Source organism: Formica exsecta, unplaced genomic scaffold, assembly GCF_003651465.1.
Source record: "Formica exsecta isolate Colony F162 unplaced genomic scaffold, ASM365146v1 scaffold81, whole genome shotgun sequence".
Classification (NCBI taxonomy): Eukaryota; Metazoa; Arthropoda; class Insecta; order Hymenoptera; family Formicidae; genus Formica; species Formica exsecta.
This window is the reverse complement of record NW_021853581.1, coordinates 393,806-410,419: the sequence shown is the minus strand read 5'-3', so window position 1 is coordinate 410,419 and position 16,614 is coordinate 393,806. Positions and strand designations below refer to the sequence as shown.

General features: G+C 33.1%; 3 protein-coding genes across 4 annotated transcripts in view; 2 read left to right on the top strand and 1 right to left on the bottom strand.

Annotated features, from left to right (window-relative positions):
* Positions 1–1,416: 1,416 nt before the first annotated feature.
* Positions 1,417–1,839, top strand: LOC115244326 (BBSome-interacting protein 1). Its single transcript, XM_029821887.1, has one exon. The coding sequence runs from the start codon at positions 1,443–1,445 to the stop codon at positions 1,662–1,664; it is 222 nt and encodes a 73-aa protein (XP_029677747.1). The 5' UTR covers positions 1,417–1,442; the 3' UTR covers positions 1,665–1,839.
* LOC115244324 (LMBR1 domain-containing protein 2 homolog) lies at positions 1,696–5,627 on the top strand. 2 transcript variants are annotated; one of them, XM_029821886.1, is made up of 10 exons: positions 1,696–1,908; positions 2,032–2,369; positions 2,481–2,691; positions 2,781–2,957; positions 3,038–3,215; positions 3,300–3,481; positions 3,555–3,794; positions 3,853–4,054; positions 4,143–4,259; positions 4,345–5,627. In XM_029821886.1, exons 1-10 carry the CDS (start codon positions 1,735–1,737, stop codon positions 4,584–4,586), a joined length of 2,061 nt encoding a protein of 686 aa, XP_029677746.1. In that variant the 5' UTR covers positions 1,696–1,734; the 3' UTR covers positions 4,587–5,627. The 2 variants fall into 2 exon arrangements, with proteins under 2 accessions (XP_029677746.1, XP_029677745.1); XM_029821885.1 differs by having other exon boundaries at positions 4,143–4,265.
* A 1,875-nt stretch (positions 5,628–7,502) lies between these two features.
* Positions 7,503–16,614, bottom strand: part of LOC115244323 (glycogen debranching enzyme) — a 10,822-nt gene continuing 1,710 nt past the window's right edge. The window contains exons 2-26 of the mRNA XM_029821884.1: positions 16,112–16,353; positions 15,284–15,416; positions 14,981–15,167; positions 14,697–14,907; positions 14,481–14,615; positions 14,165–14,383; positions 13,820–14,055; positions 13,515–13,727; positions 13,231–13,425; positions 12,987–13,116; positions 12,796–12,919; positions 12,295–12,560; positions 12,035–12,193; positions 11,746–11,954; positions 11,456–11,659; positions 11,141–11,373; positions 10,631–10,720; positions 10,367–10,544; positions 9,857–10,213; positions 9,607–9,754; positions 9,161–9,524; positions 8,868–9,076; positions 8,570–8,755; positions 8,205–8,441; positions 7,503–8,070 (exon numbers count right to left, since the gene is read on the bottom strand). Coding sequence (XP_029677744.1) covers positions 8,005–8,070; positions 8,205–8,441; positions 8,570–8,755; positions 8,868–9,076; positions 9,161–9,524; positions 9,607–9,754; positions 9,857–10,213; positions 10,367–10,544; positions 10,631–10,720; positions 11,141–11,373; positions 11,456–11,659; positions 11,746–11,954; positions 12,035–12,193; positions 12,295–12,560; positions 12,796–12,919; positions 12,987–13,116; positions 13,231–13,425; positions 13,515–13,727; positions 13,820–14,055; positions 14,165–14,383; positions 14,481–14,615; positions 14,697–14,907; positions 14,981–15,167; positions 15,284–15,416; positions 16,112–16,222 — 4,800 coding nt within the window. The 5' untranslated portion in view covers positions 16,223–16,353 and the 3' untranslated portion in view covers positions 7,503–8,004. The remainder of the gene's footprint in view (positions 8,071–8,204; positions 8,442–8,569; positions 8,756–8,867; positions 9,077–9,160; positions 9,525–9,606; positions 9,755–9,856; positions 10,214–10,366; positions 10,545–10,630; positions 10,721–11,140; positions 11,374–11,455; positions 11,660–11,745; positions 11,955–12,034; positions 12,194–12,294; positions 12,561–12,795; positions 12,920–12,986; positions 13,117–13,230; positions 13,426–13,514; positions 13,728–13,819; positions 14,056–14,164; positions 14,384–14,480; positions 14,616–14,696; positions 14,908–14,980; positions 15,168–15,283; positions 15,417–16,111; positions 16,354–16,614) is intronic.

The following is a 16,614-nucleotide window of genomic DNA, read 5'->3' as shown; positions in this document are numbered from 1 at the left end:
TATTTTTTAATAAGTGCTTCAGATTTGTTTATATAGTATACACGTACATATGTTTGAACTTGTGTCAGATTGTAACTACGATTTGAAATTTGAAAAATCATGATATGTTTAAAGATTCGACAAAATGTGATAGCGATCTGAAAATTATAAATAAGGATCTATATTCCAGTCTCTTACGTTAAATAAAAAAAAATACTTGCTTTTTTTATCCAAAATTGTGTATAGTTTCTTCTCTCTCTTTTTTTCTGCATATTCTCTTGCATTTTTCTTTCATATATTATGAAATATAATCGTATGAAATACATATATATATTTATATTTCATCGAGTGACAAATTTTTTGTATGAAAAATAAGAATTTATGTTACAAATTATATATTTTACTAATTTTAACGTGATGAAAACATTTCGGTTTTATTATAATATATTATAATAATATGATGATCTCAAAATCTATGAAATAAACCACCTAAAAAAATTTTATTTTTTTTAAATGTATTTTAATATTTTTTATTTTTCTCTTTATACCGCAGTCTTTTTAAAATTTATTTTTTGCACTTTCAGAGTTTTTGTTTTCTTCCACCTCTATTAATAACAATAATCGATTGTACATCCATTTTATTTTGAATATAAAAAATATCATTAAAAAGATCTCAGGCTATCGGTGTCAATAAAAATATAAACGGAAGTAATTTATCTTTTTTTTTTTACAGCAATATATATTTGTGTGTTGGATGTTCAACGAATATCGGAGCAGTATGAGATGATAAATTATCTCTTGTTAATAATTTGTACGACTGTAGATAACGATTTACCTACAATCGTTGCTGATTATTGTTAGTTTTTAATTTCACTGTTGCTTCGCGACGTCCGTGTGTCTTGACAGCAGTCCATGCAAGTCCATGGCGATTCACGATTCCGTAAAGATTTGCTCCGTCTGTCTGGATCTGTCAGAAGGGATTCGCGCGAGTTCGATAACCAGCTGCGACCCGAGTGTCACGTGCGTGTCTTATATTATTACCCAACAGACGATAAGAACACGCGAGGAGGAAATTAGCTTCAACGAGCGACAATTGCGCTAAGCATTTTATCAATTGCGCCAGATTAAATATGCACAAGGATGTTGATGTCTCAATTAACTTAAATTCCATTTACGTACCTTGTTCTCTCAATGTCTCTCTGTCACAATTGAAATAAATATAATTTGGTGTTTTGATTAAATATATATAACTTTTCCTTGTGTATTACAGTTGATATCGGTCATTTTTCACATTATAAAAATATGATATCATCAAATAAAATTTATTTTATATTTTACAATTATTTTTTCTTTGAAGGAAAATTATACTAGCACGATTGAGATTTCATCATGATGTTTCTCTGCTATCAGATATCACAATGAAGATGTTATCAATTCACTGAGACGTCGCGGATCGACCAAAAATGTCAGAGTCTACAGACAATCAAGTCGAACAGTGCGACATAGTCCTTCCAAAACAAGGTCTATTATATCAGGAGGACACGTTGGATTATATACTCTGTAAACCGAAATTGATTCCGTTAAAATCGGTCACTTTAGAGAAACTTGAGAAAATGCAAAGAGATGCAGAAATCAAAGTCAGAGAAGCACAAGAAGCAGAAACCAGTCCCAATATAAATGCATAAGTATACCAGTGATAGTTCAAAAACTTGTAGGATTCATTAGATATCACTGTTGCGTGAGATAAAAGACAAGATGGTACTCGGTGCATTTCTGACGGAGATCATAGTGGCGTTTTTGCTGGCCGCAACTTTGCTTTTTAAATACGGAAACGTGTTTCGCCATCACATTATAGTCACTGTCTCTGTACTGATAGCTTGGTACTTTTCTCTATTAATAATCTTCATACTACCTTTGGATGTCTCTTCGGTAATTATATAATTCAATATATATAATACATACACAAATTTGTACAATCTTTTTTGTTTTTTGGAAAATACAGCTTTACTCTGGAAAACAATAAAATAATAAAGTAACATTTCATTTGTGCAGACTGTATTCAGACAGTGTGTAGAACAGAATATACACAACAACACTAAAAATGTCGATAATACTACCTCTGTATCATTTGTCACATGTAAAGAACCTTGGCCGAATGTGCCAGATAATGTATTTCCGAATCTGTGGAGGATAGTCTACTGGACATCACAATGCCTAACATGGTTGATACTCCCATTGATGCAGTCTTATATAAAAGCAGGAGACTTCACCGTACGTGGAAAACTAAAGTCTGCTTTAATAGATAATGCTATATATTATGGCAGTTATTTGTTTATATGCGGCATACTTTTAATATACATTGCATTAAAGCCTGGCTTAGATCTTGATGGGTGAGTTTTACTAGTGTGTATAAAGTTTAAAACATTATTAATATATATATGTGTGTGTGTGTGTGTGTTTAGTGTACAAAAATAAAAATTATGACATTTCTGCTCTTTCAGGCAAAAATTGAAAGCCATAGCCTCATCTGCATCCAACACATGGGGCTTATTTTTATTAGTTTTATTACTTGGATACGCCCTCGTAGAGGTACCTCGAGGATTATGGAATGGCAGCAAACCTGGATATACTTTAAATTATAGCTATTTCAAGTTAGCGAAATTAAGCTTAGACAAATGCGAAGCGGAAGAAACAGTAGATGATATACTTGAGGTATACAAGATAATATTATTTACAAAATGCATTTGTAATGTGAGAATTCTGCAAAATTTCGTGTAATGAATAAAAAAATGCCATTTTAGTCACTACAAATTGCAACAATATCTATTGGACCTGGTCATCCGTTCCATTGTAACTTGGAAACTATTTTTCAAAAGATACCCGCAGAATTGAAAGATAGAATGAATAGAAGACAACTGCCAGATGATACTCCAACAGATACACCCACTGAAAAATCTTTAATTCGGCTACATAGACAGGTTTGTATCGCAGCAAATATATGTTATAATATCACGACACATTTATATTTCAAGCATATTGCTATTGTTTTTTGTTTTAGACCATAAAAGCGTTGCAGACTTTGCAACGTATAGAGACTCAATGGGGTATTTTAGTGGACAAGATTTTTGATTTGGAAGATGTAGCGAAAAATCAAGTGAGTCATGATAAAAGATTTAAACAGTCTTTTCCTACACATCGCTCGCTTCCATTTCGTATTATTTACAATCCTGTTGTTGGTAAGTATAACATCATTGTTTTTTTTTTATAATTTAATATAGTTTGCAGTTTTTTATTTCATGATTTTGCATTTTACTTTTCAGAATGGTACTGGAAATGTATCGTAAAGGATTATGTCTTGAAGATAGCTGCTATTTGCGCCGGTTGCTTGTCAGTAGCTGTCGTATGGTCAGAAGTAACATTCTTCAACAAGTCTCCTGTGTTATCGTTATTTGCTCAGTTTCTGAATTTAGCAAAAAGAAACTACGATTATGGTACCATAGAGGTAAAATAATTTGTATTTAATATTTCACATACATGTATTGCCATTTATTATCGCGTCTATATTCGATTTTCAGGTACTATCTACATTGATTATCGCATACCTTTGCTACTGCGCTTATTCTACCGTCTTAAAGATTCGAGTATTGAATCTCTATTACTTGGCACCTCACCATCAAACGAACGAGTATAGTTTGATATTCAGCGGTATGATGCTGTGTCGCTTAACCCCGCCCATGTGTCTTAACTTCTTGGGACTTATTCATATGGATTCTCACATAATCAAGACTCATATTCTGGAAACACACTATACACAGGTAATATTATTTAAATAATCTGTAGACTTTCTTTATTCATTTCTTCATCTCTTCTCAGGTAATGGGTCATATGGATGTTATCTCTATAATATCCGATGGATTTAACGTGTACTTTCCTATGGCGATTCTGGCATTCTGCTTAGCGACATACTTTAGTATAGGTAGTAGACTGCTTTCCATGCTAGGTTTTCAACAATTCCTCGATGATGATGAATTCACGACGGACCTTGTAGATGAAGGAAGAGAGCTTATAAAAAGAGGTATCAATAAATTAAGAAAATATTTTTTATAATTATGCTTATAATTTTCTATGACAGAACAGGAAATGACATTTTCTTATTACTGTAGAGAGACGTAAACGACAAAGAGCGGAAGATTCTATATACAGACGACGCGAATTGCAAGAGAGATTCAATATTTCAGTGGGTTCGCGTTACAGAACATCCCGACAAAGCACAGACACTGGTATGTGTAAGTAGTATGTTATATATGATGTAAATTATACATATCGTGTAGATAATATATTATTAATAATTAAATCTTTTTATAGTAAGGCCGTTAAAACGAGATGAATCTATTGAATCGGCAAGAGCGGGTCTGTTGCATGATTTCGATCCTGCGGATTATTACATCGGTATGACATTTGGCGGGGAGAGTTACGGTGCAAATAATCATTACGATGGGGAAAATCAAGATGATAATGATTCATACGATCCGAGTAACACGAGGGCATTCCCCATGAGTACAAGTCGCGTGGGTCCTCCACCCAGAGGATTGTTCGATGATATTTAAAAGCTAGCGGTTTCTCTCGTAGATGCAGCTCAGGTGCAAGAATCATATGTAAATTGGCTTTTAGAGATTTACACGACATTTATACCGAGCGATGCGACGATTTGTTGGTACGATTAATCATAAAAATATTGAATTACATAATAGCACAAGAGTGAATCTTATTAAACGAGACGTAAAAATATTTAGAGACTTTACGTGCCTGTAACATTTTGAATCCTAAATAGCAGCACGAATTAAAAAATTAAAATTGTATCATTAGAAAATACATTCATATAACTTATTATACACGCATGAACAAGGAAATTGAGAAGAGTCGCGCGCGCGTGGATGCTGAAAGAGAAACGCTTTTTTTTTTACAAGAAACTATAACACAATTAAGTACGGCGAATAGAATCTGCGAAAACATATTCCGATTTAGTACCAATATGTATATTTATTACGTTTATTAGAGAATAAATATATTTTTATCTCTTGATTATCTCTTTAAGTTTTGTATAGTTTGATTTATGTCAAAGTTAATAAATAATTTATATACATTTTTTTTTAATCATACCTATGTGAAGCAATATTCATTAATACCTAACTTTTTGTCAATAATCTAAATATCTTTTTAATAGTTTATTTATACACAACTATTAATCTTTCTCTTGATACCATAATCTTGACATTTTCAACTTGTCTTATGATTTATATAAAGATATGACAACTTAAATATATAATGAATTAATCCTTTGTTTTATATACTTGAAAACTTATTTGTATTTTATTTGTTCTATTTATTTTATAGTATATATCTGAATAATTCATATTAAGAAGTTCTGGAACAGAGGATTATCAGAAATGGCATAAAAGAAAAAAATTAGGCTAGATGATGATAGGAAAATTTAATAAGAACAAATCAGTATATGTAACAATAATAAAATATTTCAGTGTAAAAATATGCGCCTTGAGTAATTTACAAAGTCAAACATTTTGGCATTTTATATCTTATAAACGATGAATATCGATGAATATAATAATAAAACTTTTAATGTCAACTAGAATTTTCGTCATTTTATTATAGATTATACTTTATTTATTACATATCATTCTTCATATTCTATATCTCTCTTCCCCCCATTATAATATATACCCAAATACATTACACATATAACATACAGAATCTACAACTTCAATCCATGAGATTTATCTTTACCTGAGAATTTCGAAAAATATCTTAATGAATATTTTCTTTGTGTTTATTCTTTTTCCTTACACATGTACTAAACTGTATAAACTTTTCTATTTACGATTTACGTGTATAAATCTATTATATATCAATGAGTATCTCACAAATAAGAGGCATTATTAAAGCCAATTCCTTCTTGCATATAATGTTATAGCTGCAGTTAATTATAAGAATTATTAAACATTCAATATATCAATAGATAACAAAAGAGCTAAATTTTCGATTTTTTTTTTCAAATTAATTTGAACACATGTCGATTATTTTACTATCTTAGGCCGGGTTGTTCCAACCTCTAGGTAAACTTACCTGACGGTTAAAAGCATACATTAGTGTGCTTTTAACCGTCAGGTAAGTTTACCTAGAGGTTGGAACAACCCGGCCTTAACAAAGTTATTTAAAATGACAAACATCGCTTTGCCTGTAGATTTGGAAGACATATGTAAAATATGATAAATTATAGACGATTATATATAGGAACGATAAATTATAAACGATTAGAAACGATAAATTATAAACGTAGAAATTTATGTATGAATTAAAATTTGTATAATGCATATCTGTCACATATAATTCGGTAGACATAGAGACAATTTGTAGTTTTCATTTTCGCTCGTAGTTTGCAAATTTAATCGTTAAGATAGTTAATAATTTTTATACTACAGAATACACATTTTCTTGTCATTAATAAATTGTTGAATTATGATTATATAAAAATTGATAGCATATTTAACCCGTTTAAAATATATATACGTTTAAATATATATATAAATATATTTAATGATAAAATATGGATTGTTATGCATATATGCGATTTTCTTCATTCTGTAAATATTTTGGCGATTACGTTTCGAGATATAAATGTAACGTTAAATTAATGACAATAAATGTATCGTGTAGTGTAGCATCTAATGTATACAAAGCAATGTGTGATTAAATTTCTTAGTTATCTCATAATTTCAGTATATTTATCAAATAGTCGGGGAACAACTAGGTAAAATAAACAATGTAAAATGTAATGCTCGCGAGAATAAGAAATGATGACGCGTAGGCTATTAATATTCTGACAATCCTTATGCGTTCCGAAGCTCTATTTTCAGTATTTTTTTTATAACCGGAACTTGCCAATTCCGGCGCTAGCAATAATGGTTCCAACAACAATAAGCTTGATCTATTCCGTCGATATTCGTTGTCCTTTGATTCGTGGATCGGATAAATTGGCGAGTTTTGCAAATCGTCGTTATCATAGCTAATGCGTCTCGTGCAGCTTATCATAGTACTACTATCGCGATAAAATGTCATGGATGCGCAGCCAACTTTCGATATTCTTACATAATGGTTATTCACATAACGATGATATAGCTGGGTGTTTACGATAACGTCGCGGCAAGGATAATTTAAAACGTAAATATGCGGCTTCAATAGCGATCTCAGATCGAAGACATCTCGGGGCCAGCAGTGAGAGTAAAATATACCCGCGGCATTGGTTTTTGCGTAATTGTAAATCAACATGTAGTCTTGCAGATTTCTATCGTATTGCAAGCGGAGATTATCGTCAGCTGGATCCTCTCGCGGATCGCGATATGCAAAGCACGAGACGTCATCGCGTTGACACAGAACCACCTCTATGGCAAACAACGATTCCTTTGTGTATATTAAACGATCGGTATATACCGGACTGTATTTCATTCTCGCGCATTCCTCGCAGATTTCATGCCGCGGGAAGTACAGTGTATCTATTAAAGCCTTCGTCGTGCTGGGACTATACTTCTCATAGTAATCTTGAATGTCGTACTTGTGCGAACTACTATATGGCTCCTTAATCCCTCTAATTTCTTCGTAAACGTGCGACAAGGCTCGAACGCCCGTTCGAGCTTTATTCTTTCCGTCGTCATTTTCCATCGTTGCGTATTGTCGATTGTAATTTTTTGCGTTCCATTCAGTCTCGAAACATATTTCGTTTTTTGCAGATATGATATCAGTAGTGTCTACAATTCGTGCATCTGTTACGTCTATGTGCGTACCGATACGATATGCGTGTGTTTCCAATATGCGCGGTGTCGCTATTGCTCCGGTGGGAAAGCGTACATTCGTGTTATCCGCTTTGCTCGAAGTGTTACTATTATATTTTAATTGTTCTAGTTTTAATTGCTCTAAATCTAATTGGCGGTGGTGAACACACGCAAAGTGATATCAATTCCCGGATCTCATTTCCTCGGATCCTAATTCCCGTTTAATCTTTTGCAAGTCATAGAGAACCTGGATTCCAACAGACAGATATAAAAAATGATGAAGTATTACACAAACAATGCTTCCAAATAATGACGCTCATTCGTATAATTATATCAATTAATAAGAAATAACGTATGTGTATTCACTGTAAATATACAAACCTCTAGTATACTCGAGGCACTCCATGCTTGAGTGCGACAACTATCCTTACAATAACTTCCATCCTTATTGGTGAGCTCGGGTAGACCTCTCCAATGAGTAGTAGATGCTTCAATAAAATGTCGTGAAATGATAGCTTCCGTCGATTCGACCGTACGGCGTAACTCGTCCTTTTCGCCGATTAATGATGCAAAAAGCAAACGTGCTCGCAGAAAATATCCTATCGGCCAGAGCCATTCCTAAAAAGAATATCAAATTAGAAATACATATTTTATACGCAAGAGGAATAAATTTATCTCAATCTTCATTTTTTCAATCTTTATATATATCTAGAGAAATTTGCGATTATGATTGTGAGAATACTCACGGGCCCCTGATGATAATTCCATCCTTGCGCTACTTTGGTATCGGTACCATCGTTGGAGTTATCGTAATAACCATTGTATGCCCAATCCGCAGGATCCAAGGTCTTCATTCCCAACGGGCCTAACAGTATCTCTTCCGCTTTCTTCAGTGCGGTCCAAGCATGATGAGGATCAAACAATTCCGGAGCCTATTTAAGTAGACATTATAAATATAGTTATAGCTATTATGAATTTTTTTATATAGAAGACACTATACTCATCCTTTTACAGGAGATTTGTATAGAATATTGTAATACTCACGACAATCATAGTAATAGGGAAGTTGGGTCGCAACTGATAATCCGCCCATTCTTGTGTCGCTCCATGACTATCCTTGAATATACCTCGCCGATGAATCAAATCGGGTCTCAACTCACCCTGCGTCGGAGTCTCGTTCACATAAAAGTATTTTTCGAAGTTTGCCTGAATTCTATCGGCCCATTGCTTGTAACTCCAAGTTATTATTTTTCCTGCGCGGTTCATGTGATAGTTATAATCAGGGATAATGTGTCGTTGATTACATAACTACAATGAGGTATTTTCGATATTCTTACCGTCGCGACTTTTACGCTGAACACTGCCATATGGGAAAAGATTCTGTTTGTACAATTCAGCCAGAAAAGTGAGGACGCACTTGCACAATCCGACCAACTCCACGGCGGAACCGTCTCTGGGAGTTGCCGGCTTGCCTTTGTTACCGGCTTTCTCGGAAGATCCCATTTTGTCCATCCAGGTGCCGCAATTGGCATCGTTCCCGCCAAAAACGAAACCTGTGTCAGGATGAACTCCGATTTGATTATTGAACCCGCGATCCGTCATATGCTCGTCGATTTGTTTCCCAGCGTTTCTTTCCCGGAAGCAAAGACCTTGAAAGTGTATCGTGAGAGCTTCTTGGATTACTTCGTGTAACGATTGATCCTGAAACCGTTTTTACAAATCACATGATATGCAATCTTAATTGTTGAAGTTGTAAAATAGTTGCTTTTACATGTCGACTTACATACTGTCCCGCAGGCAAAGCTGGTGAATCATCAGTCGGGAATAATCTTGAGACTTTGTCGGAAAGGATGTTCAAACCATCTGGAACTTCCTCGGTGTAACATTTTATGATGTAGAGCCACCACCATACTGCATCACGGCAATTGTATCTATTATATAATAAAATCAAAAAATAAAGCTCGGATCAATCGAAGCTTCCTAATGTACTGTTTTAAAACAGCGTAATATATTCCCTGAAGATATAACTATACCTTGCATTGCTTCCTTTATCGAGTAAATTTGGTATTAGACCGTGTCGCAAAGTTCCGGCAAATCCGAGAATTATGAATCTCGCTTCGATATGCCTGCCCGTTAGAAGTAACAATCCTCTCAGAGCGATGAAGGTATCTCTACCCCAATTTCTCATGTAGCCTGTTGTGAAATGTGGCAAGCCTGCTGACAACGTTAAACACATCTGCTTAGTTTCTCCGTCGCAGATTTTAGTCTTCGGCTTAGGCTGATTGAGATTCGGCGATAAATCTGGCAATTGTGATGATCTTACTACACCGCCCACTTGTACCGAGACCAAGCTCAATAAGTTAATGAATGTAGTTCCATCTTTTACGAAGCTGGAATAATATATTTTAATTAGTAGCAGATAATATAAAATACACGATTAATATTCTTTCAATTTTTACACACATAAAAAACGGAGAATTTGTAAATTTATTTTAACGAGATCTTGAAATATCAATCTCTGAAATATTTAGACCTATACTTACTTTGACATTAGACTGTAGCAATGATCTAAAAGATTCATATAAACATTCACGATTATGACATCAAAATAACTCGGCACCAAGTATCTCGGAATTAATTTGAATGGTTCCAATGCTTGCTCGAGCCATATCCCAAGGGGTTTAGTACCATCATCTTCTTTCAGACGTTGCCACACATAATCTGTCAATTTTTCAAACATTTTTCATCACATACTCATGTTATTACTATGTAGAACTATTTATCGAAAACAGTTTCTGTTGTATTACCTATCAACCAGTTACCCTGTCTAATATTGGCGCATAGAGGATGTCCTAGATCGTTATTCGGACGAATATCAGCCATTAAGGATACAATACCTGATTTTGAAAATGGAGCATTTGTTAAACAATATGAGTATAATATACACGCTAAAACTATATAAATCTTAGAATTATAAAAAAAATGTTAAGTATTTATAAGATACAATAGGCTCTCAAGAGTATAATTAAAATAAATAAAATAAAAGGGCTATAAGAGCCACGCGCAATAATTAGGGCGCAAAAATAGTTTATTATAATGTATCAATATAAAGCACAGGACGTACGTTTCGGTCTTAATTTAATTTAATTTTTCATTAAAATTGTGCTGAAGATGGGCCGAAGAATGGGACCGAAACGTACGCCCTGTGCTTTATATTGAGACATTATAATAAACTATTTTTGCGCCCCAATTACTGTGTGTGGCTCTTATTGCCCTTTTATTTTATTTATTTTGAAGTATTTATATATTCATAACACCTTGCAATCCAGCGTATACCAAACATCCATATCCTGGTACATTGTACACTCCAAATCTACCACATGTTTCCTCTCGTTCCTCCTGATCGCATCTATATAAAACTTTATTCAAATCTGAGAAATCCATACAAGAAATTATGTTATGTAAATCTGATTTCTCGTTGGAAGTGATCTGCAAGATAGTATTTTGAAGCTTTATTAAAGCAGGTTTTATATTCGTGTGAAGCGCCACTCTGTGAAATTAAATTCGTTACAAGTTAGTATAGTACATTTTTATCGCTAGGCTCGGTATATTTTAAAAAAGAAAATTTATACCGTATAGCTATAACAGAACCGGGTTGAAAGTTTACGAAGTTGAGTTGGGTGTTTTTAGGATCGCCGGAATCGACCTTCTCGATTATCGTAGAGTCGCAGCATTGTATGTGCTGTTTAAGATTTAACGTATATTCGCATAATCCGTTTATGAAATTTGTATCTTTTGTATATTTTTGTGGTAAACAGAAAGGTGATTTCCCATTTCTGTATATAAAGTAATATTTATATAGATTAATGAATTTTTTTTTAATAATGAACTTTTTCTCTTAAAAATAAAATCTGCTGCTTACTTGACATCTACATGTGAAAGTGATGCTTCCAAAATAATTTCCTCTACTACACCCTCCACTATCAAAGGTCTTATGTGTCTTCTCAGGTCATGAGCGTTCGAATCCGGATGTTTAAATGCCGTGAACGCGACCAAAACTACACTCTCATGACTAGTCGGTGAATGTCTCGTTACAGCTACTATATCACTGTCCATTTGATCGACAAATACCTATAAAAATAAATTTATTATTAGTAGCCAAATACATTAATTCTTTACTGGACACATGCATCAATACAAATAATTTATACCTGCGAAAATTTTTCTTGGCCAAGCATATAATGTAGATCGTTCAATGCCCTTTTGGCTTCAATTATGCCAGTTTTTGAATTAATATATTTAACATTATTCATTAGATCATCATTATCCAACCAGGAAGTGTATTGTCTTTCTTCATCTACTACATGTATCTGGAAACAAACAAAAAAATCTCAAATTTTTTATAGTATACATCAACAAGATTTAATAATAAAAATTTGTGCAAATGTTCAAGTTTATTCTACCAACTTACGTGATGGGGCACTAATTCATCATAACCGCGATTACTGCCACTGGCACAGCACGCCATCGATACAAGAGCAGCGCTTGGGAGTAAATCAAAAGTACTTCGTTTCTGCACTGGACTGGGATTGTCGTGAGTCACATCTAGGAACAGAGCGTGAGCTATGCTCGGCACCAACGGTCGTTTTCGTGACTGCAGAAATGCTCCAACTGGTTCTCCTCCATATCGATAAACTAATCTTCCTTCTTCATGGCTATCCCATGCTGACATAGCTTCTACAATTTAAAGCTTCTAATATATCTTCTAATTTTATTACTTATAATACATTTAGTATATAATTATGTTTTTTAAAAATATGAAAAACGGTTTAGAAAGAATATTTCGACTTTCGACATGTAGAAAGATTGCTAGATAGTTTTACAATGCCTAGTCTGTTTACAATGCTTAGCTGTCTGTGGAAAGTAATATTAGCATGTAGATTTAATTTATGGTATATAAATAAATGACAACCTCTGATTAAAGAAGTAATGCCAAGACGATTTACAAAGATGTTATCTTTTTGATCGGAATTGGTGAACAATTCCGCGACAACATAGAGATTTGGACGGATACGTCGTGCAGCGTCAAGCATATACTGCAAAGAGAATCGTGTTATTCAGTAAACATTCTAGTATCAAAGTTGCAATAGAATTACGACATACTTCAGCGACGGGGATCGGTGTGGAATGGCAATTGTCCAACCGAACACCATCGAATATTTGCGCCGTTTGTTCTACATAAGCTGTCATATGTTGCCACAAGAACGGACAATCTTTTGGTTGCTTCCCGTATCTGTAATAATTACATGAATTGTGTGATGCAAATTGTAAATTATAATATATATTAAACTTTCCACTAATGATATATCGAGAAAACTGTAAGATTATTTAACACAGACACTTTTACCTGAGTTTCACGCTATCTCCCCAAGCAATAAGTTCCCTTCGAATGTAGACATTAGAATCAGGTTCTGCAAAATTCTTCAAAGGATCGCTATTCATGACCCAACCATTGTGAGCCATGAGATAACATCCATTATCTGAATACATTATATCTTCTCTTTCTGACAAAGATGCAGGTGCTCCATAATCAGTGAAGTATCTATAGAATATAAATTTGTCATATCAAGAAATATACATAAGTGATTTCACAAGACTTTATAATATTTAGATATACAAGTAAAATTATACCTAGGAACAAGAGGATTCTTTTCGTCAATTTCCTTAATTCTTGGCCCATCACATTGTATTCTAAAGTATCTTATACCAGCAATAGCATTTTCAACGGCAGCATTCAGATGGTTTTGTACATTGTTGCTAATAGCTTCGTTGAGTTCTTGTAATTTATTCTTCAACTCCTCTGCGCATCGTTTCAAACGAGTCTCCTCGTCGAAACAATCAGCTCTATGTAAAATAAAAGAATTATGCATAAAAAGATCTGCACAAAAGTTTATAATCAAATATTTAACCATATTATCTCATCTTGTATATTTTACCTGTATATATTATACTTTTTCAAAGCAAGTTGCATGTTTATGGTTGATTTCAATCTACGGAAATCGGGATCTTGAACTATCGAAATGTTTTCAGTTTTCGTATTATTCACATCTTGTGGCATTTCATTGCGCGCCAAATTCAAGAATTCCGATATAACTTCGTTAATATCAACGATATACATCTCGTGTATCTTTACAAGCGGCAAGAAATATGTGTGGAGAGCGTGACGAATCGCCTGAAAACAAAGTGCATAGAAAATGAAGCAAAACCGTTAAAATACGATAAAGAACGAAAATTCGATTATATTGTAGTAACGTTAACGCGTGAAATAATTTGTAACTTACATTCAAGTGATCTTCAGTGTCGACCACGGTAGGAATACCTTTAAATTCCCATTCTCCAGCAGCCACTTGTATCGTTAATTCAAACAATGCTGCATCCAAAACATACGCTGGACGTAGATGAGGACTATTAATACAGTTGTACGTGCATTCTGGATGAGAAAGTAGAAACGGACTCTCGTTTGCGGTATGATTCAGAACAATATCACATATACTTAACATCTATAAAGATAATTGAAGAAAATACGTTTGTATATATTAAAGAAATACGCGTTTCATTTCATTCCTGATAAGGATATTCTTAAAGCTAATAATTTACCTCCCATTCGGTTCGCATTTTGTTTACAAATTGCTCGATATCATTGTAAGTAATTATCTGATTGTTTTCATTAAAAACAGGATTGAGTTTCATTTGATCCTTCAGACTGTATGACGATTTAGAATGTCCCAATTCCTAAAACGTGTCAACGAGCTCGTATTTATTATGAACATCTTATTTTTTATATATTATATATATTAATTCTGCTAACATTACCTGTATTGGTGTAAAATGGATCATATTATATCCAGAATTTCGTGCCACCAATAATTTATCTTCCCATGTAGAGAAAGGTCCTAAACACTTTGCCAAAACTGTTTGGACTTGGATGCAATCCAAAGGTAATTCCTTCTCATGTTCGCCTACTTTCAGTTCAGGATCCACAAGTAAATATCCAGATGCAACAGGTTTTATATGCCCCCTGACTCTGCAAAACAGATATATTTTGTTATTAAGAAATAAAACCATGTAAATAGCTGTTCATAATATTTAATACTTACTGATCACTGACATAATAATGGAATGAACCGGGCAAAGTTAAATATATACTAGCTGATTCGTCAACCCATTGCAATTGATAGTAAGTACGCCTCTCAAAACTTCCCTCACTCGATAATGGATGATTTATAAAAACATCAAGTTTTTTTCCAAGAAGGGAAGCCCCGAGTCTAAATTCAACTTTCCATCCTGTGTGAGAAATCTCATTTAAGATAAAAGCATATTATAATAACAGAGAGAAATATCAAAATACAGTTAAAAAATTATATAATGTTTTAAAAGAAAAATAAAATCTCTTTAAAAACCTTTCTTCAATCTGTATAAGATCCCATCCAGATGTTCCCCATTGTTCACAGTTAAGATTCTTATTTGTTCATGATTTTCGGTTGTAGGCTGTGGCGATAGACCGTCGACTTCTTGCATATCTTCAGTTATTGTCTGTAATAGTGAACAAAATTTTTATTAGATACATGGATGAAATGTCGTTTTTATTTTATCACCATTAAATTGTAATATAATTCTTCCATAATCAAATATTTTGCTAGAGATTATTGATTTATATAATATTAGTTTATCATATTTATAATATTTCATTTCTTTCAAAATCAGTTTTTAAATATGAAAGAAATTTGAAAAACATATATATACAATGTAAAAATATAATTAAACGATTTAACAATACAGAGGTTGTAAAAAAAAAGTTCAAGAGAAACAATATTTTTTACCAAGAACAAGATTCGACGAACGGAGGGATCTTCTTAGAGATAATACTTACGTCTCAAACGTAGAAAATGGATATGTACTTAGCAGAATATAAGCCTTAATATATAAGTTATTGGCATAAAGCAGTTAGCAAGCGTGCATAATATTACGTTACAGTGTTCTGCTATGCGAGCATATATAAAAGCTGCAGCTATTCTCTTACCCTACCTATACTAGGATTACAATACCATAGTAATGTGACAACTGCTTCCTGCCATAAGACTTGCTTCTGCTAATTCTAATAAATCTAGGTAAGTACAGACAATCTATCACTCTCAAACAATTGTATTGCTAGAACTTTTTGCTAAGAATACATCTAATTTTACAATTTTATATATTATTTAAATATATATATTTGCTGCAGAACTTACATTTTTTGATCCTACAATCACCCATGTACGGATATAACGTAGAAAGTATCTATAAATCCTTAAGAGTATTCTTCTTATATTGTTAAAGAAGCGTCTTGTTTTCGAAGCCATTGTCAAAGCGAGTAAGACATAAATTTAATTGCACTTAATTGACTGATGTAAAAAATTTACTAAGAAAATGATATCGCAGCATTTGCCAACATTTTATTACAAGTGTGAATTAAACCCTTTATGCGTGTTACCTATAACAAATATATATAATAAAAACTAGTAAAGATGTATTTATTAAATATAAATAAAACTATAAATAACATATACTTACAATATACAAATAGTTAAACACAAAGAGATTTCTCAAATATCAATAATTTAAAATACTTGTAAAAGTTGCATTTTTTTCTAAGATTCATGAAAAATTTTATATTGTGATTTGATTATATATAACAAAATAAGGAAAATCAGTAGACTGATCTTATCATGTGTATACTATATATATATATATA

Excerpts from the sequence above, each read along its gene's own strand:
- LOC115244326 (XM_029821887.1), top strand. The coding sequence starts at position 1,443 with ATGTCAGAGTCTACAGACAATCAAGTCGAACAGTGCGACATAGTCCTT.
- LOC115244324 (XM_029821885.1), top strand. The coding sequence starts at position 1,735 with ATGGTACTCGGTGCATTTCTGACGGAGATCATAGTGGCGTTTTTGCTG. Across the intron at positions 3,795-3,852 it reads TGGAAACACACTATACACAG|GTAATGGGTCATATGGATGT; the intron begins GTAATATTATTT and ends ATCTCTTCTCAG. Across the intron at positions 4,055-4,142 it reads AAGAGAGCTTATAAAAAGAG|AGAGACGTAAACGACAAAGA; the intron begins GTATCAATAAAT and ends TTATTACTGTAG.